Consider the following 21,756-nt stretch of genomic DNA (forward strand, 5'->3'; position numbering starts at 1 on the left):
TAAATAAATTATGAAAGTGTCTTTTCTATCCCCAAAGTTCCCAAACATGTACAATGTGTCAGTTTGGCCCCTTTGTCTTCACGATTTGGTAATATGCCAAATTCCTGCTGTTTTAGGGCTGAAGGACTTGTACAGTAGGCAGGCTGAGTTCCCACATGCTTCAACAAAAAAGTGGGAGGCTAATTTCTGCTGTCTTATCAGTTCACAAAAGGAAGCTTACTTCTGGATGTTTTCCAAGGGTGGAGATAGAGTCTGGATAGGTCTTCCAGATGAAAATATCAAAGTGAAATGGAAATTCATTCAGGAATGCCTGTAGAATGCTGCGGAACTGCAGTGTTTTGAACCAGTCCACCCATTTTGTTTCTTATATATATATATATATATATATATAAGAACCTTATTTCAGAATATAGATGACAATTTAGGTCTTCTTAAGAAACCAGGATAAATTAGTGGTCTTGATTCTTCAGACAATACATGTGGTAAGTGCTTTGCTTGGAGAAGAGAGTGGGATTTATACTGTCCAGATGATGGCTAGCTGTGGTGTTTCCAATGGGCAGAAGAACTAGACTTTTTTTTGGAACCCATGCATTAGTGGGTGTTGGAGGTTTTGGCAGATTGTTTATTGAGAATGTGACTGATCTGTAGGGTCATTCCCCAGTTCAAGTGAAGTAGCAACATTTGTACTTTCTATGGAAAACTATGAGGGGAGGTAGCAGGGTTAAAGGCGGGGTGGCATATTCTGTGAAGGGAAGAAGGCAGGAAAGATGAAAAACAAATGACTTTACACTGAGGCATCAAACTTTGTTCTGCTTTTGCCTGAAATCGGAGTTTATAAGGGAAAAAAAAGACAAACTTGTAGAAGGAACACAATGAATCCACTGAAGCAGTCACAGTTTGAGCAAAGAGACTAAACCCACTTAACTGCTGTTGCTTTTCCTGTATCCCAGAGCTAACTGAGATCTGTGGTGGTTACTTGGAAATTCTGAGAAGGTGGGGGGAAAAAGGACTCTTTTGAAACTGCATTTAGTCTGGTTCTGTTGGCTAATTTGAGGGAAACTTGTGTGTGTTGTCTGAAATTATCCCTTAAAACAGCAGTTGAACTCCAGGGAACATGTGAAGGCAAAGAGAGAAAGGGGTGACAGAAGATGAGATGGTCAGATAGTGTCATCCATGCAATGAACATAAATTTGGGCAAACTCCTGGAGGATGGGGAGGGGGCTGGCATGCTATAGTTGATGGGGTCGTGAAAAGTCGGACACGACTTAGCAACAAAACAGCAATCATGGATTTTATGTTCTACAAGAAAAGGCCACCTAGCCTCTATAGACACAATAGAGGGGATTCTCCTACCTAACAAATCCTACCATTCTCTCTTTCACACACATTCTCTGTTGAGGCCACTTGGTTTTTAGCCATGACTTGAGATATTGTCATCTATGCCTTGATTGAAGCTTCTTGATTTTTTTTCCAGGTTTGGGAGATGCTTGGGGACAACCAAATAGATTAGGTCCCTTGGATAACATTGCAAAGGAGCTGGGATCACATTTACTTCAGGTAAAAACTTTGGGAAGCAATGGCTTCCAAGGGCCTAAATGAGTTTCTCTCTCGCATCTGATACATCGCATGGAAAAAAGAGCATGGAAGGGTTTCTGCCACTGAACTGTGGTAATTTCACTATTTTTCAAGCAACCTTTTTTAACCTTCCTTAAAAAATATTTAAGGAGTACATATTTCAACAAAGGTAAAAATTATTTGCTTGAGAACATGGAGTAACACTGTCAGTCAGAATAGAATAAAGTTTTGGTAAGATAAAAATTTAATTTGTACTTTCAAGAATTGAAGCTATGATCTTCAGCATTCAAAGCAAATGTTCTGCCACTGGATTACACTACTCTAAAATTGCATCCAAATACCCATTTTGGGGATTGGAATGGAATTTTATGGAATATCACTTTACTGCTTTAAAGCAGTTTTAATTTTTTAAAGTTGATTTTATTTGAATTTGTTAGACTGGTATTTTAAACTAGAAAGTTACTTCATTTTTACTGGTTATTTTTAAAATTCTATTTGTGAGGCTTCAGACAAGCATTCTGCAATAGGTCAAAAGAGCATTTTATAGCCATATGTATAGTTTTAATTTTCAAAGAATTTCCATATTATAATTTTGGAAATTATAATTTCACATTTTAATAAAATTTTCTAGATATTTTAATTTTTTGTACAATTTTCCAAGAGTTCATTTTTCAGAGAATCCTCTTTTTATAAAGACTTTATTTTAAAAGACAAAGTCAGAAGAACATAAACATTCCCTCAAGCTAAAATCAAATTCGTAAAATATGAATAATTCTTCCAGCCAATTAAGATTTTTTTCTCTTGAGAATACCATAACAGAACTTCTGTGAAGAAATATTTTAAACTTTTATCATCTTGATACAATAAATTGCTGCCTATGCAAAATTATCATACCTAAAAAGAGAATGATTTAGAAGTGATTTTTATAGCAAGTATATAATAAAGACTTTATCAGGCCAATATGGGTAATATCTTTTTAATATATGTTCTTCTGTAGGGGGAAAACAAAAACTTCTCACAAGGAACTTGATTGTAAATTGTAAGTGGTAAACGTTTGCTCTATTTCTTTCTTTCTTTTTTTACAGACTCTGGATGGGTTTGTTTTTGTGGTAGCGTCTGATGGCAAAATAATGTATATCTCGGAAACAGCTTCTGTTCATCTAGGTTTATCCCAGGTAGGAATGTTGAATGCTATGTTGGAAAGGTATCTAATATTACCTTGCCAGAAATATACAATGTCCTGCCTTGTTTGATTTTACCTTTTTTTTTCCTAAACAAGCAAATAAATTGTAGGTGGATATTGCAGATCTGGTGCTATTGACAAATAATTAAACAACTCAGTTATCAGCCAAAAGACAAAAGAAATTAAGAACAGCCCTGGCAAAAATGGAGTATCCCAGCTACTCATTAATTGTTATTTGATAAGGTGCTTGTAATTTGTCTCTCATGTAACCTGCATCTGTATAACCAAATTATCTTTCCCATCGTTCTCACATCCCCATCCCAATTTAAATCCTGAATCAGTCTAGACTAGTGTTTATCTACCTTGGCAATTATAAGATGTGTGGACCTCAACTCCTCAGCCAACAAATTGCCAAGGTTGCGAAATACGCATATGATGAAATGAGCAGCCTTTTAGTAAAATGCGTTAGTCAGCAAAAGTACTATCAGACTCCTCCTGTCTTTCTGCCATTGTAGGCCAACATGGCTCTCCTCCTAAAATGTCAGCCACCTTTGTAGCACACAATTAAAAAAAAATGCAATGCAACCAAAATCCTTTCTAACTGGGTTCAGAGTATCCTTTAGTGAAATCGATGATATAAAGAGTGTAGCTGGAACAATCGGATTTTTGCAGATCCCTCTAGCATTGCATTTCTCTTCTGGAAATAAAGAGATAGCATCAATTCATCTACCTTCTAATCTGGGATTTGGGGTTGCAAGAATGTTGTTGACTTGGTTCAATATGTCTTGCGAGGATGGCATAGATTATCACTAATGTAGAGAAACTATAGTTTTTTGTAATTTACATCTGTTGCTGGGAGACTTTCAAACAGCTTTTATGTTCTTTAGCATTAACAATTAGAAACTTAATCTAAGATGATGATGGTTGGCTGGTTTCAGAGGTGAACAACCTAGGACCTATCAGCTGTGGGTGACAACAATGCCAAGTAGCAGAGTTAATTGTAACAACTGGCAAATGTAATTCATTAACAACAATTGTATACATACTATTTTTCTAACCAAGAATGGATGGGGGGAATTGCAAATTAAAACTTGGAGAACCATTGCATTTTTATATATAACATTTGAGTCTAGGATTCTTTGCTATATTTTTCCCTAATATTGGCAATAAAACTATCTCATCAGTTTCTTGAATCTTTGGCTGCAAGTCTTCTAGTACAAATACCAGTCTTAGTGAAACTTTGCAGAGTATACCCAATTTTCAAGCCATGTCTTATATCCAGAACTGTATGAGTGTAGCTAATTTGAAATGCTCAAATCCTGCTAATTAGCTTTATAGAAGTATTTAAAGGCTTTTAAAACTAACTTCCTTAGGAAGAATGGGAAAATAAAAATAATAGCAGTATGAAAAGTCACTGTAGAGATTCTTAACATTAAAAAAGATAGTACTGATATAGATATATACAATAATCTTCAAGCCATCTTCTGTGCAATAAGTTAGAACTACCATAGTTAGAATTAAGTACAGGAAGGCCTGGAGGAACGTTGTCCATGGGGTCGCGATGGGTCGGACACGACTTCGCAACTAAATAACAACAACAACAACAAGGCAATATCATTTTTGGTCAACAGCTGCTTTTGAATCAAAGTAACAACTCACATTAGAAAACATGTAGTAAATTATATGTAAATCAAACGTATAACTTATAAGGATTTCTGAGGTATTGTATTAAAAGATGAGAGAACTTACAGTAATTCTCATTTTATTACCTGTTTTCTTGGCAGGTAGAACTAACTGGCAATAGCATTTATGAATATATACATCCATCAGATCATGATGAAATGACAGCCATTTTAACAGCTCACCAACCACTTCATCCCCATATTTTACAAGGTATTTCATGCTTTACTTAAATGTTTAAATAAAAAAGATGGTAAAATATCAAGCTGAGCTTTGCGCTTTCTTTATGCTAAAATCTTGGTAAATAGCCAAGTTCTATACTGTTACAGCATCTTCTTCTGCCAAAATTTGAAATATTTGCCTAAAACAGGTACTGTTTGTTGCATATGTGGCTTTTCAAATTTACTTGAATACTTAAGTGCAATTTCAGGATTATAAGCTACAGGTATCCAATAATAAAGGCTGTGTTCTGTAGAACAGGGCTTTTCAACCTTTTCACCCATTGTACCACTTTTAGGATATGGCAACATCTGAGTACCACCAGTCACCCAGCAAGGTGTCAAAAACTTGATGACCAAAAAAAAGGAAAAAAGTGATGAAGTACAGGTAGTCCTTGACTTACAACAGTTCGCTTAGTGACTGTTCGAAGTTACAATGGCACTGAAAAAAGTGCCCCCCAAGCCACAGCCGAGCAAGACACCTGCCTGCCCGCCTGGCAGCACTCTTATTCCTGTCTGAGGTTTTCATTGTTGTGAGCATTTCTGTTGAGGATTGGCAGCGGGGGTGGGGTGGGGGGTGTTTGGTTTTTATTTCCCCCCCGCTGGGTGGTTGCAGCAGGTTTTGGTCACTTCACATGACCCTGGGACACTGTGACCATCATAAATATGAATCAGTTGCCAAGCATCTGAATGTAAATCAGAAGACCCTGGGGATGCTGCAACATTCCAGCTAATCGGCGCTTCTTCTGGGCTCAGCAGAAGCACCGGGATCAGCGCAGAGCTCCAGCTGGAGCCTGGCGCTAATCCTGGCACTTCCGTTGAGCCCTGACAGCCCTGAAGAAGCGCTGATCCTGGCTCTTCCGCTGAGCCCTGACAGCCCTGCAGCTCCAGCCATCTCTCGCTTAGGCTTGTGTAGTGCTGCCACCGGTTCAGCTCATTCCTCTCCCCCGCTACCACTTTTCTAGGATGGCTGCGTACCACCTGCCAGGTGCCAATGTACCACAGGTAGTACCCGTACCACTGGTTGAAAAGCCCTGCTGTAGAACAATTATTTACAGGATATGAAATTACAAAAAGAGCCACAGAGAAAAATGTATGAAAACACATGAAAAACGGAAGAGAGCAAGAAAGATTGATTTCATTTTGTCATCTCAGGGATGAGTTTGTGGCCCTTAAAAGGCACAAATGTAATTTCACAGAAGTGTGTAGAGAATCTTGTTTAATAGTTGTGTGCAATCTGAGTGAATAAATACAATTCATTACAAAGATACCAATGCCTATTTTTTATATATATACCATGACATATAACAGAACAGACTCTTTACTTATACAGAGGACATTTTATTTTAGAATTAGTTTTGCAGTCAAACATGTTGTCTTTGAATCTCCAAAGACCGGAAAGAGATATTTGAAGAGACACACTTGATAAAAACAAATAATTCATTTTTTAAAAATTACATCAGTGACAGATATATGTTTTATCTTTATATATTGCTGTACCATTTTTGTTAATTGGGATCTTGTTTCAGACTGGATATGTAAATAAATGTCTGACTTTGGATAGATATTTAAATTTCTTTCCTGGGTTATATAGTCTTCAGATACAAAAAGATACCTTCAATTTGATCTGTAGATTTGAATCAAGCTCACAAAAAGAGGCACGGATAGAAATATAACAGCTATTTTTCTAGTTTTATATCTGAGTATAGCATGAAGTTTGAATAAAATGACTGGAATTCTCCTAACTTATAACTAGGGCTTATGGCCAATGTATATACTATTAAGAGGGAAGGAAAAGCAAAAATATTACCTATAGTTATACCTTGCAGAAACTATCCTGTTGAATCATCAGCATGGTATATATCTGGGGGATACTGTTATTTTAGAACTATGTAATCTATAAATAATAATTTTTATTTTATGTTTTAACCCTGTTCCTTAACAATGTACAATGTTTGATTGAAATAACTATTGAAATATAAAACAAATAATAATAATTGAAAAGATTTAAATCTTTAAAATCCCAGCCCATAACATACACAAACACACAGAGATATTGCTAAGAGGGATGGTCTGTTTGATGAGGGGACTTTTGACAGATGTAGGCACTTCTCCTATACCTACTATAGCTTACAGGGTCCTCCATGAGAAATTAGTCCTCTTCTGAAGTTAGATGGATAACATAGATTGTAGCATTATTTTGCCATGATGCCATGATTCTCTGATGCCATTTGTATTTTTCTTTGCATGTCTTATGAAACCATTTCATGTTGGAATAATTTATCATTTCTATTTTCAATCATATAATTGTGCATTGCTGCTTGCTCGTTCTGAGTAAGCAACATGGGAGCGGAATGAGAGGATTGTTTTTATATGAGTGCATGGTTCTCCCCATGATATTGTAAAAAGTGAACATGACAGACACAGTACGCTTTGCCTTTGTGTGACCACATTACTGAGAATCATAATTTAAGTGATTTTTAACATCATGATGCCAATAATTAAATTTAATAGCATTTAATTTTGTTGCAATACAACAACCATGAGCAAGGTCATTAATATATTCATACTGGACAAAAGTAATAATGCTATCTTGTCTTACTGTATATATTTAAGAATTGTAAGAAAATATTTTCAGATACATGGACAGTGGCCAAAGGGGGAAACTTAAGTAGCATGCTTGTATTTTAACTATTCATATTTTGTCTGCAGAATATGAAATAGAGAGATCTTTTTTCCTGCGAATGAAGTGTGTCTTGGCCAAGCGAAATGCAGGATTAACAAGTAGTGGTTACAAGGTAAAACACAGTTTTATTTAAATATTATTTCGTAATATTTAATTTCATATACTCAACTACATCAATAAAAAATGGTGGGCCAGTGGAGGCTGAGCTAAAATAATTTTGGGAAGTGATATAGTGAAACAAAATCTACTATGAAATTCTCCCCCCTTCTGACTATAGTTGGGGGATTAAGAAATGAGGTAAAATATTTCTGCAGTCAGAAATTCTCTGTGTATTCTTTCTTGGTGACATATAGGTTTTAGCTTCCTCTCTTTCAATTTTTCCTTCTCTCCTTTTGTTTTCATCTGCACATTGGCTTTTTTCTTTGTTCAATCTATTACTACCTGGAACTGGAATTGTTCATTTTTGGTACTGACTCCTTTGTTAGTAATTATCTGTTACTAACACCTTCTTCACAAGATCTCTGATTTATGGTTTTTTTCCTGACTTCTACCATAGAATCCTACCTATCATTTCCTTGAACTCTTAGGCTGGGAAAAGAATTCAATTACACTAAATTCTAATTTCCATTAGGACCAAGAATTTCAGTATGACATGGCTAATTTTTCTCCAGTATTCTGGCTGTTTTTCTCTATAAGGGCATAACCACTCTTAAGCTGCTCCTATCCTGTGCTCATGCTGATTTGACTATATATAGATTTGGGTCAACTGCTTAGGGGATGATATTACCTGATTACTTCATCAAATGCTATTATATGATATTATATGATATTATATTATATGATATTATATTTTTATTTTTATTTTTATTTGATATGCTCATTAGACTAAACAAACTATAGTGTGTGTTTATATGTATATATATATATGTATATGTATATATATATGTATATGTGTATATATATATATATATATATATATATATATATATATATATATATATATATGTATATATAAGGGACGTGGTGGCTCAGTGGGTTAGGACGCTGAGCTTGTCGATCGGAAGGTCGGCAGTTTGGCGGGTCGAATCCCGAGTGCCGTGTAACAGAGTGAGCGCCTGTTACTCATCCCAGCTTCTGCTGACCTAGCAGTTAGAAAGCACGTAAAAATGCAAGTAGAAAAATAGGCACAACTACGATGGGAAGGTAACAGCATTCCGTGCGCCTTTGGCGTCTAGTCATGCCAGCCACATGACCACGGAGACGTCCTCAGACAAACGCTAGCTCTTCGGCTTTGAAACGGAGATGAGCACCGGCCCCTAGAGTCGGAAACGACTAGCACGCATGTGCGGGGGAACTTTTACCTTTTATATATATATGTAGTAGTTTATTGTTTAGTCTAATCAAAACAAATCAAATAAAAATGTAATATAAAAGTATTTGATGACGTGATCAGGTAATATCATCTCCTTAGTAGTTGACCGAAATCTGATATAGATAGGAAGTTCTTAATTGAATGGCTTTAGCTATAAATGTGACAGTCTCTCCTACCATCAACACACATACCTATACAAATGTATAGATATATAAAGTTAAAACATCAAAATGGTGACATATGAAGGCATAGTAACAAGTTTCAACATAAACGTTTTTCCTAGATCTTTCCTAGCTTTTTCTACAGCTGGAAGTCTTTCTCATAAGCACAGTTGTTTCTCTGGCATGTAAAATAGGTTCAAAATGTGGCAGAAACATTTAGATTTGTTTTATTTTCCTAAACTACCAACTTTCTTGCTAGGGTTTCTTTCTCACTTCCCCTGACTGGAAACAGAGAAGAAATATAACTAGCTCCCCCAAGAAAGAAAAATTGTAATTAAAATAAAAACTTCAAACATTCCGACTAGATTACAAAGCATTTTTCATATCAAAGAAGTATTATACACACCATGCTAATGGGAAAGGCCTACTGTAGCAGCAGACTGTCATTTAGAAAAAGCTGGGAAAGTATGGTTGTTCCCCACTTTTGTAATGTAGTCAAATTGCAGGGTTGGCCTGGAAGGGTGTTCACAGCAGCCAAACCAGGCAGCATGGCCTGAACCAACACTAGTAGAAAAAGGAACACCTGCCTAGTGATGACATTGAGGGAAGGTGATGGGAAAGTATAGGGCAATGAGGTGAGTATTTGCTCTCCAGAAATGATTGCTAGCTCATTATTCACAGGCAATCTGACAGAATAAGCCCCAAATCTTTCCAACTGATAATTATCAAGTCCAGGTTGATTGACCCTTTTGTGCCTGCCTCCCTTCCCATAGGTGAAAGTTTTCAGTAGGATAATTCTGGAACATCAGGATGAAGTCCATCATCACTATCATTTCATACCTCTTTGATCTTTGAAAGAATGGCATTTGTTTTTGGAAAACATTACTTGCATTTTCCCCTTGATTGGGCAGGTAATAGTGGATACCAGCAACATTATTATTATTATTATTCCATTTATTTAATTCAGATATTCTTTGTAGTATCACCAAATTCATTTACTTGGATTCCCAAGCAAATGTTAATATTTTTGATATATGGCACAATTCTATTACATGTCCTATTAAGGAAAATGTTTTTTCCAGTTCAATCATGGAAATAATCTGATCATATTTTTGTTACATCTATTGAATAATGTGTAATTTTAAGCACATTTTTCTTATTTCCTGTATTCTGAGTCTTAGTTATAAATAACGAAGGCAATGAAGTTTATTTTTGAGTGATTATGGTGTAATAAATCTATCATAGCAACATTTCCATATCCTTCAATATTGCACAAATCTTTGTCTATCATTCTTAATGTATATGTTTTCACAACATACATTATGAAACATCTTGATAATGTGTTACTTTTTATACAAAGGCTTAATTAAGTTTGCATGTGCCTCTCCATTTTGTATTAGAACACATACTAAGTAATACAGCATTCAGAAATACTGAACATTCATTTTTCTTTATTAGCAATAAAATAAATTGGAATTTGAATATCAATATACATGTGTTTTATCCATTACAAAAAAGCTTTTGGCTCATAGCACATAATAAGCTATGGGTGGCTTTGTATGATCTTGGTATCCCAAACCACCTGATCAGGTTTATCAGATCACTGTACACAGATCAGGAGGTAACAGCGAGAACATTTGATGGTGACACAGGTTGGTTCAGGATCAGTAAGGCAGTTAGATAGGGATGTATTTTTATCACCATTTTTATTTGATCTGTATGCAGAAGTGATCATGTAGAAATTAGTTCTGGAATTGCCTGATGTTGGAGTGAAGACTGGGGGAAGAACCATAAATAATTTTTTGGTATGCAGATGATACAACACTATTGGCTGAAAATAAGGAAGACCTGGGAAAATGATCTGGAAAATCAATGACAAAAGTGAAAAAGTAGGATTGAGTCTTACCTCAGGAAAACAACAATAATGGCCACAGTTGCAGATGGACATGAGATGTTTAAAATCCAACATGAAGAAAACTGAATTAGTTCAATTTATCTTCCTTGGATCAAAAATTGTTCACAATGGCAGTTCTGCTCCTGAAATCAAACACAGGATAACCTTAAACCGTATTGCAATCATTAACATGAATAACATCTGGAAAAGCAGAGATATTGGTATAATTACAAAAAACAGGCTAGTTAGAGTAAACCTCTTTCCTATAATGATGTACGGGTGAGAGAGAGTTGGACAATAAGAATGGCTGACTGAAGAAAAATTGGCACTTTGAAATGTGGTGCTGGTGTAAATTACCATCAACAGAGTAATTAACAGAGGGGTGCTAAATCAAATGAAACCAGACACCTCATCAGAAGCTAAAATCATAAGCCTACATCTAATTTACTTTGACTATGTCATGCATCCAAATTCATTGGAGAAGGCAATGGTGCTAAAAATGATTAGAGCAGACATGTCAAACCCAAGGCCCGGGTGCCAGATTCCGTCCGCGAAGTGGTTTCATGCGGCCCGCGAAGCCATCCTGAAAACAGTGAGGGAACGGCCCCCACTGCCTTGGCCCTGGCCCAGAGACCCTCCTCCTGCCAGAGACCCTCAAATCTGTCCCACTCCTGCCCAGGCCCCCATAGGCACCCTTAATGCGAACGATGTAGAGCTGGCCATGCCCACTCAGTAGGCCATACGCACTTTAGCCACGGCCACCCAGTAGGCCATGCCCACCCAGGCCACACCCACCCGGCCCCCTGAGGGCAACCGCAATGCTGATGCGGCCCTCAATGAAATTGAGTTTGACACCCCTGGATTAGAGGAACAAGAAGGGGCAAGCAAAGAACCCACTGGCTTGATACCATCAAATTTGATACAAAGATGAACATCCAATAAGTGAAAAAAGCTGCTTGTCGAGGTAGCATGGAGAACACTTGCCTATAAAGTTGCCGAGAGTCAGACACTACTGAATGGCTAAAATAACAACAAATTGGAATTTGAAAAGCCAACATGGACTAACTAAGTGCAACTGTATTGAGTCAGGGTCTTCTCAGTTCATTGTTCAATTAATACAAATTTATACGTCAATTTATATCAATTTATTAATTATAAATCAATTTAACAATGTTAAATTAATATCATGCAATATATTTATTCACCATTCCTAAAAATTAATAGTCTCTTGCAGCAGACATTTTAACAAACTGGACAGCAAAAATAAATGTAATAAAGAGAAAAATCCTGGGTTTTGACTCAATATCATCAAAAGGCGATCTATTTTTCCTCTCTTTACGAATACTATTTTTGTCCATACTAGGTGATCCATTGCAGTGGCTACTTGAAAATTCGGCAATATATGCTGGATATATCTTTGTACGACACCTGTTACCAAATTGTTGGGTTGGTTGCTGTAGGCCAGTCACTACCTCCAAGCGCAATTACTGAGATCAAACTTCATAGTAATATGTTTATGTTCAGAGCAAGCCTGGACTTAAAGCTTATCTTTCTGGATTCCAGGTAAGTATAAAGTTTTCGAGGCATAACTACTCTAATTCTTCATCATGCTAGGATATCTTGCAGAAGATAGTTTAAAAACATAAAAATTAAAACAATATAAAGAAACAATACAATATACAGTATAGAAAGTTGAAGAAGTAATGTTCTCCTTGGATTGATAGAACACTTACATGCTAAATCAAATCACTTTAATTATTTAATAATTGTTTATTGATAGGAAAGTGAGTTACCTATTTAATACCCATGACTGCTTTTTATCAGCTACGTAAGCAAAACCGAATGAGTTCACTTTTATAGGTAGGAAAGCACAATTAACAGCATTTCTGCCCTAAGAGTCTTATTTAAGCTCACTATACATTTGAGTTCACTGAACCTTGTTCTGAATTGCTTCCACATTAACATAATTTAAGGGATGCGGTGGCTTAGTGGGTTAGGACACTGAGCTTGTCGATCAGATGATCGTCAGTTTGGTGGGTCGAATCCCGAGTGCCGCATAACAGAGTGAGCGCCTGTTACTTGTCCCAGCTTCTGCCAACCTAGCAGTTCGAAAGCACGTAAAAATGCAAGTAGAAAAATAGGGACCACTACAATGGGAAGGTAACAGCGTTCTGTGCACCTTTGGCATCTAGTCATGCCAGCCACATGACCACAGAGACGTCCTCGGACAAGCACTGGCTCTTCGGCTTTGAAACGGAGATGAGCACCAGCTCCTAGAGTTGGAAACGACTAGCACGTATGTGCGGGGGAACCTTTACCTTTATACATTTGAGTTCACTGAACCTTGTTCTGAATTGCTTCCACATTAACATAATTTAGAAATAATGAGGAAGAGTTCACTCAATCACAATATAAAAGGGAGCTTTAGATTTTGAGAGAACCAAATGTTAGGTGTTAGAACATTTGAAAAGCTAAAACGAATTTGCCACAAATATTTTCCAAAATTGTATGCAAACTATCAAATATGTAATGTCAGCATATTGTTCTATTACTTTGTATCCTCAGTTAGTATTTGAAATTGTGTACAATACACAATGGTTCCAGAAAATCTGATTTCTGATTGCTAAAAAATTAAAAATAATTTAGGTATTCTAATTACTAAAAAATAACCTAAAAGTAAAAGGAGATAATTAAAAAAACTAAAATGAATAAAAAATCAGCAGCTCATTACACAGCTGTTACTCTATCGCCATTTGAGTGGGAGTCCTGTTAGTTGACTTAGGCATTTTTTAACAAAATATTTCCAATCACATACATAGTTCTACCTCCCCCCCACCCCCCAATCCCACTACTTAAAGCATGAATATGCTCGGGCAACTATTTTTTATATTTCATATCTTTATTTGATGTCTTCATTTCATCTTCAGCCTACAACTCAAGAGCTTTAAATCATTTTTCAGCTGCTCTAGTTTTAAAGCAGCATTTTGTCTTCTCCCAAAACAATTTTACCATGAACACAATTTAACACATTTCACTTATAATGCAGTTGGTTATGTAGTCAGGATTATAATCTATCCAGCCTTTATTGGCTGCTCTAGGCTGCTGTGAAAACACCCCTCCACTCCAGTCACTAGGCATTATTCACCGTGGGCATTTTGATGTGTGTTGCAAGACCGCACAAACTTCTGGCTACCCACATATTGCTCAAACAATGCTTTCCAAAGTGCATGCCCACTCTGTCCATGCAAGACAGATTAAACCAGGAGAGTATGGACAGAGGAATGATGAGGCAATTGTTCAAGATAGGATCCAACTTCAGAGACATCCCTGAAGGCCAGTCCGAATATCAAGTTGAAATTCCCATCAAGAACAAGGAATATAATATCTGCAGGGAAGTTGTTCCAATAAGGGGACGGGATCTGGCGTATGCTCTTAAATAGAATTCCTGGGTGTGCTCAATTAGAAACGTTAATGTCATTCTCCTCAAGGAGCCACACTGACCTTTGCTGCTTGGCCCTCTTGAGCAGGCATGTGATTTAGGCCTTGACATTCTTCCAACGTCTGGCTCTGACTTGTTACTGTCAGAATCAGTGGCCAGCTGCACTGAATCACACCCATTACTTCTACATAGCTGACAGGCTATTGCCTCTTGAATTGCAGGCCAGAAGTAGTCTAGATTTTCTTTAGTTTCAGAATCAGTGGAGGAATTCATAACAGCTTCTTTTAGGTACTAATTTAGCACTTTGAAAAGTTATAAGGGTCAAAGGTTGATTTAAGCTAGGAAAAAGATACATTGTCTTCAGCTGTATGTTGCTTGTTCTATCATCACTGAATGTATTACAGGCTTGCTGCTGCTTTGATCAACAAAGAGTTGGTGCTGCTATAGCTTTTTATTGTTTTTATTTGGGTTTTATTAGAGAACTTGTTCCTGATTGATCATTCCCTCTCACTCATTCCGTGCCCTTATTTTATACATGTAACTTACTAGCCAGGTTAATTTTGCACATAGGTTTAGCACTGTTTCTGTATCTGTGACCTGTTAGTTGAGCAATTTGATAAAAGGCTAATGGATGGAGTTGCCAGTCCCAATTATGGTCAGTAAGTGAGGACTATCTGTACTTCAATTTCTAGAAATCTGGAAAAAAATGGTAACTTGTTTGCAAGAGTAATGCTTCTTGGATATATTTTCTGTTCTAGAGTCACTGAATTAACTGGATATGAGCCACAAGATTTGATAGAGAAAACTCTTTACCACCATGTGCATGGATGTGATGTGTTTCATTTACGATATGCTCACCACCTTTGTAAGTAATAGGAAACAAACGATGTACAGTGTTGATATAGATGGCTTTTCAATTGAATGTATATGTTATGGATATTTTCAGACAATGGCATTCAAAAAATTGACATGTGAATTGCTACCAATTGCTACCAATTCTGCCCCTGCCTTCTGCCCTCTTATATTCTCAAATGTACATGAGATGTTATGTTCTGAGCATAATCTTTAACAACCAATGATGTGAAACAATGATCTCTTATTATCTTAAAATCTGCTTTGATGAGAGAAGGATTAGTAGGAATTACTAAGAATTCTCAAGCAGTGGTCACATACCTGTTGAATTACGATATAAAGAAAACATAGTTGAAGTAGCCTGTCTCGCAAGAACAGTCCATTTAATAGTCTCATGGTATATCATCCATGAACTGGAGATAATTAAGAAAGGTGGCTTGATGGAACAAATAAATTAATAAATTCAGTAGCCTTTTGAATAGAGGCAATGGCAGTGAAGAAACGTCCATACAGCACTGTCCAACATATTGGAATTCTCTCCAAGAGAATTTTTTCATTATATTCTGGACAACAGAGTTAGACATCCTTGTAAGATACAGTGTTGATAGCTTCTTCACTGCTCCACCTTTATAATGGAAAGGAGAACCATCAAACCCATATTCTTTTTCTTCTCAGAACGAAGGGATAGAAAGATATTTAGAAAAGACTTACATGTATCTAAGTAGAAGGTTAACCAAGTTTGACCAGTTAATTTAAAGAAGATTTCAAAAATCTTGGTCAGCATATAAAGGAAGATTTTTTCTAGAAAAATATATCTGAGATTTCTTATCTGATCAACTTGTTTTAATGAAAAACTTAGATCAAAACAAAATTACTCTTTTTGAGAAGGATGTGGATTCCTGAAAGATTGCTGTGAATGAAATTATGTTGCATCAGCTGACAAATGGGAATGAGGGTGAGAAGAAAATAAAATGTGTTAAATTTATTTTCTTTGCATCCATAAATGTATTATTTTATGTCAAAAAATTCCAAACACAACATTTCTGTTTTGATTACATGAACATGCTTTGCAAAAACAGTATAGGTTGCAATGGAGGCATTGTGAGGATATGTAATCCAAATTTTTCTTTGCTATGACTTCATATTTTAGATCAATAGTGTATGTGGAATGTTAATAGTAAGTTCGGTGATGACCAAACTATTGGCTGATTTGAGACTGTTTTATACATACAGAAAATAAGATATAAAAGAAGTTATCAAGGTAACCTAAAGTAAGCATACAATATGGGAGTTAAGAGTAAACATATGTAGGATTATTATATTAATTACACAGTGGATTTTTGTGTTAGATTTGGGCAAAGAAAATATTTATATGTAAAAACTAACATAGAGAATTATGTTTCTTTTCCTGCTTGAAAAAGTTATCCTATGTATATTCTATTTGATTGTCTCCTTCTCTTAAAAAACAAAAAGAACAGTCTTATCTGAAAAGTTACAGTCCTGCAATTTTACAAAAGCCAAGAAGCTTTGGACCAGGCAGAACATAAATGTAATTCAATCTCTTTAATGTTTTTATAGTGTTGGTGAAAGGACAAGTCACAACCAAGTACTATCGGTTGTTGTCAAAAAATGGTGGCTGGGTTTGGGTCCAGAGCTATGCCACTATTGTACATAACAGCCGCTCATCAAGACCTCACTGCATAGTGAGTGTCAATTACGTCCTAACGTAAGTCCTCATTTCTTGCAATTATAGGCTGACAAATGTATAACTGTAGCTCCTTTTCATCTTGTTTGCATTTGCTAAGGGGGTTGATAATTTAAAATATACATTATATTGTCATGGGACAATATATGGGAATGACAATAAATCATTTTTGGTTCTAGTATCATCTACTGTTTGCTTCAATGCCTGTCTTAGACAAGCAGCTACCAACTGCTTGTTAGTATTCTGCAGAAGGAATGTAGTTTCTTTCCCACTTGCAGCAGAAAAAGTTTCAATTGATCTTTGGCTGGGTTCTGAAAATTCTCTTACTACCAATTATCCTGGAGTCATAATCTTAGGGCCTGATTGTTTCAGCCACTTTATGAACTAACATGTGTCATTTCATTCACTGTAGAGTTGCTCTTCCTTCCCTCCCTTTCTCCCTGTCACCCTCCTTTACCTTTAATATATAACATACCTTAAAAGAGGCGGTGGTGAGGCCCCTTCTCAAGAAGCCTGCTCTGGACCCGGCCTCCTTGAATAACTATCGTCCTGTCTCCAACCTTCGCTTTGTAGCAAAGGTTGTTGAGAGTGTTGTAGCGCGTCAGCTTCCGCAATTCCTGGATGAAACAGACTATCTGGACCCGTACCAGTCCAGTTTCAGACCCGTTTACAGCACGAAACGGCATTGGTTGCACTGGTAGATGATCTCTGGCGGGCCCGGGACAGGGCCCTCTGTCCTGGTCCTACTTGACTTCTCAGCAGCTTTTGATACCATCGACAATGGTATCCTGATGCGACGGCTCGAGGGGTTGGGAGTGGGAGGCACTGTTTTACGGTGGTTCTCCTCCTACCTCTTGGGCCGTTCGCAGTTCGTAGTGGCAGAGGGGCAGAGATCTACCCCGAGGCCCCTTTCTTGTGGGGTACCCCAGGGGTCGGTTCTCTCCCCCTCCTTTTCAACATCTATATGAAGCCGCTGGGTGAGATCATCCGTGGCTTTGGGGTGAGGTATCACCAATATGCCGATGATACCCAGTTATTTATCCCCACCCCGAGCCAACCCAGTGATGCCCTTGACGTGATGTTCTGGTGCCTGGAGGCGGTGCGGGTCTGGATGGGAAGGAACAGGCTCAGGCTGAACCCCTCCAAGACCGAGTGGCTGTGGATACCGGCATCTCGTATTGTCCAACATGTTCCATCTCTTTTGATGGGGGGGGAGCTATTGCCCTCCTCAGAAAGGGCCTGCAACTTGGGTGTCCTCCTGGATTCACGGCTTAATTTGGAGGATCATCTAACTGCTGTGACCAGGGGGGCCTTTGCACAGGTTCGCCTGGTGCACCAGTTGCACCCCTTTTTGGACCGAGATGCCCTATGCACGGTCACCCATGCCCTTGTCACTTCTCGCCTGGATTACTGCAATGCTCTCTACATGGGGCTGCCTTTGAGGTGCACCCGGAGGCTTCAACTGGTGCAAAATGTGGCCGCGCGGGTGCTTATGGGAGTATCTTGATACTCCCATGTTACACCACTCCTGCGCGAGCTGCATTGGCTTCCGGTTGCTCTCCGGGTGTGATTCAAGGTGCTGGTAATTACCTTTAAAGCCCTACATGGCTTAGGCCCGGGGTACTTGCGAGACCACCTGCTGCCAATGTCAACCTCCCATCGCCCAGTTCGCTCCCACAGAATCGACCTCCTCAGGGTGCCGTCAGCCAGGCAATGCCGGCTGGCGACCCACAGGGGGAGAGCCTTCTCTGTGGGTACGCTGACCCTCTGGAATGAACTGCCTCCGGAGCTGCGGACGGCCCCTGACCTTCGATCCTTCCGCTGCAACCTGAAGACATGGTTGTTCCAACAAGCGGGCCTGGACTGATCATGGTTTTTTAAATTTGGTTTTTATCGGCTTAAATTGTCCTTTATTTATTTATTTATTGTTTAATTCTTTTTTAATCTTTGTATTCTATGTTTTTTTTATTTTTTATTGTTGTGAGCTGCCCTGAGTCCTTGGGGAGAAGGGCGGCATATAAATTTAATAAATAATAATAATAATAATAATAATAATAATAATAATAATAATAATAATAATAATAATAATAACTCCACTTTTTTAATAGGTGGGAGGCTTTTGTGCATACCCAATGTCTGATTAATATACAACACTCCAAGTATCTCTCATGATTTTTTTTCCTGTTTTGGTAACACAGCAAGGCCACTAAATAAGTTTCTACATACAATTTGAGTCAGCATACCTTTGCAAGAGTTATTCACATATAGACTAGAAAGATCTCTCTGTGCTGGCTTGCTTGATAACAGCAATATATTGTGGCAGGAATTAGAAATGTTGGTTCAGACATTTTTAAACTGAGCTGTTTAAACTCAGCTTATATCCACTATTGACATTATAACCAAGGCGCAAGTAAGGAGGAACAGGAGTTGAGTTCAAAGCACTAGAAGTGTGTTGCATGCTATTTATACACAAGAATGAATCTGATCTACTAACTACAAAGGCTAATTGCTGCTAGATAAGAGACAACAGAATTCACAGGGGTATGGACTTAGGTCTCTTATGGCTGTGTAAGGATTCCATACTTACGATGCATTTGACCTCACCTTCGGGCTCCACCTGGTCATTTCCTACAATAACCTGAAGAAAGTATATAACATGCATACTAAGGTGTAATGGACCACAATAAAGCAGTTTCCCAGAAAGGAGAGAGAATATTCCAGAAAGGGGGGACGACAAGAGGCAGTACTCCCAGGATTTGGATAGGGGACATGGAAAGTAAATAAGGATGGTCACTCCCTAGAATCTCTCAGATTGTTCTATACCAGCCTGCTACCGGCCCTGCAGAAAAAGCAGGGACAACCCCTTTACAAACGGCAAGAGGCTGGAATAAAGCCTGCCAAATTTATTAACATAAAACAGACACCAACCATGAAACAGGAGCTATGAAACAGGAACTATTCAAGCGGTTGCCTTCAGCAAACCAGCCCTCCCACACATTCCCCTTTTATACAGTTCAGGGCGTGGCTTCTCTCTGCCTCCTTCTGAGGTGCCCCATTGTCTTTCTCTGTTTACTCCTGATTGACTGCCTCCTGCGTCGGGTGTCCTTGAACAGGGCCAGCTGTGGGTCATCTTCATCCACGCTGTCAGGCTCACACAGCTGGGTCTCCGTCGTGACCAGGTGGGAGGGGCCTGGCTGAGGGCTCTGCGGAGCCTCAAGGCCATCATCAGCAAGCTCTTCAACACTCCCCTCCTCCTCCTCTGAGTCGTCCAACCCAACTGCCGAACCCACAGGCTGACCCTGAATCACAACACAGATGTATTGGTTAGGGTGAGAGTAGTAAGAGTTTAATTTGGTGAGATTCTGTCTATTGTTGTTGAGCAAATAAAGAACTGAACTCTGGCTGAATCGCTCTTCATTGTTCTTGGGCTTAGCCTGACAGTAGACTTTCCTGTCTTCAGTCCAGGCTGTGCTCAGATTATATCTTGAGTTTATATACAAGTTGAATGTGCACATAATTGCTGTTTGTATGGAAACATTATAAATTAACTTTATATTGTCAGTTGTCCGTTTAGTTCTGTGCAACCTCAACCAGGGAACAAGTCTATAATTGCATGTTCCTAATTTATTTCTCTCTGGAAAGAACTTTGGGGTTCAACTTTGAGGATTTTGATTTAAATTTCATAGATTATGAATTATAGTTGCCGGCAATTTCAAGGCAATCTTCTATACCTTTTGTATGGGATTTCATTTTAATATATGGTTTTTGGATAAAACATTTAATACTGTGTTTATTTGGATGGGTTCTTGGCAAAACGCAATGAGAAATGGTTGATCAACCTGTTGCTATGCTGTTGTCTTACAGAGATATAGAATATAAGGAACTTCCATTGTCATTGGACCAAATTGCCGTTTCTAAATCACAATTTTCATGCAGAAATTTGATGTCTACCTCACAAGAAACAAGAAAAGCAACAAAACCTAGGAGTAATAAAATGAAGATGAAACTCAGAACAACTCCTTATCCACAGCAGGTATTTTTCCCCCTCTGAACAAAGCTGTTCATATATAAATAGAGACTACAGTTTGTGACCATTTACAAATATGTTTATAGCAATATTTAAAAGTTCGTTTTCTGTCTGATGCATCCATCTACAACCAAATTTTGTGTGCCTCACAAAAGGCATATCAGAATGACTAATGTAGCTGTAGCTGTATGAGACTGAAAAAGGTGGCAGTAGCCAGTAATCTTTGCAGTCTCTCTTTGTCACAAGTTCACGTAACGACCATTTCACCTCACCGCCTGATTTCTGGAACAGCACACAGTTATTAGAGGAATGGGTGTACTAGTCACTAGAATTTCTCTGCTGTTCAAATTATCAATATTTGCACCTTTTGTAATCTACAAATTGACATACTGGTCCATAAATATTCAGGGACAAGAGTAATAACTGCTGTAGTGTCATTACTCTGTTGATCTTTGCTATTACTCTATTATCTCCATAGATTTTTTTAAATATCACAATGGCATGGTTATATCAATAACATACTCTTGTGATAATTGTTATATGTAATTTAAGTAGTAAAGTATTTTTCTTTTTGGACACTGGCACCAGTCAGGGTTAAAGATTTCCTCACTGCTTCCATTTACTGCACATCTCATCAAATGCTGACTTGTAGAGACCATTGTTTTTGGTGCCACAGCACTATTTCTCATAATACCTTAGTTGATTATGTTATGAAGATTGCACTTCTTTGCATTAAAAATAGACAGAAAGTCTCCTAGCCTGACCCAGTTGGTCTTTGTTATTCAAAACATGTAAGGTTTTTCAGTCCTCATTTTTTTACCCTAAGATAAAAAAAATAAAATCTAAATGGTTCAAATGCTATTTCACTAAACAGTTTAGATAGCATCCTTACTGAATTTTTTAAAAAAATCTTCTGCAATTGTGGTCACAAGTCAAAATAAAATTAATTAAATAAATAAATAAA

General features: G+C 37.7%; 1 protein-coding gene across 1 annotated transcript in view; it reads left to right on the forward strand.

The window, feature by feature from the left end:
• Positions 1-21,756, forward strand: part of SIM2 (SIM bHLH transcription factor 2) — a gene marked incomplete at both ends in the record, with an annotated part of 38,257 nt that overhangs the window by 13,406 nt on the left and 3,095 nt on the right. Inside the window, 8 exons of the mRNA XM_081326268.1 lie at positions 1,475-1,557; positions 2,661-2,750; positions 4,543-4,651; positions 7,369-7,454; positions 12,133-12,332; positions 14,967-15,073; positions 16,639-16,786; positions 20,630-20,798. Of these exons, the coding sequence (XP_081182394.1) occupies positions 1,475-1,557; positions 2,661-2,750; positions 4,543-4,651; positions 7,369-7,454; positions 12,133-12,332; positions 14,967-15,073; positions 16,639-16,786; positions 20,630-20,798 (992 nt within the window). The remainder of the gene's footprint in view (positions 1-1,474; positions 1,558-2,660; positions 2,751-4,542; positions 4,652-7,368; positions 7,455-12,132; positions 12,333-14,966; positions 15,074-16,638; positions 16,787-20,629; positions 20,799-21,756) is intronic.

Source organism: Vipera berus (assembly GCF_964194415.1).
Source record: "Vipera berus genome assembly, chromosome: 4".
Classification (NCBI taxonomy): domain Eukaryota; kingdom Metazoa; phylum Chordata; class Lepidosauria; order Squamata; family Viperidae; genus Vipera; species Vipera berus.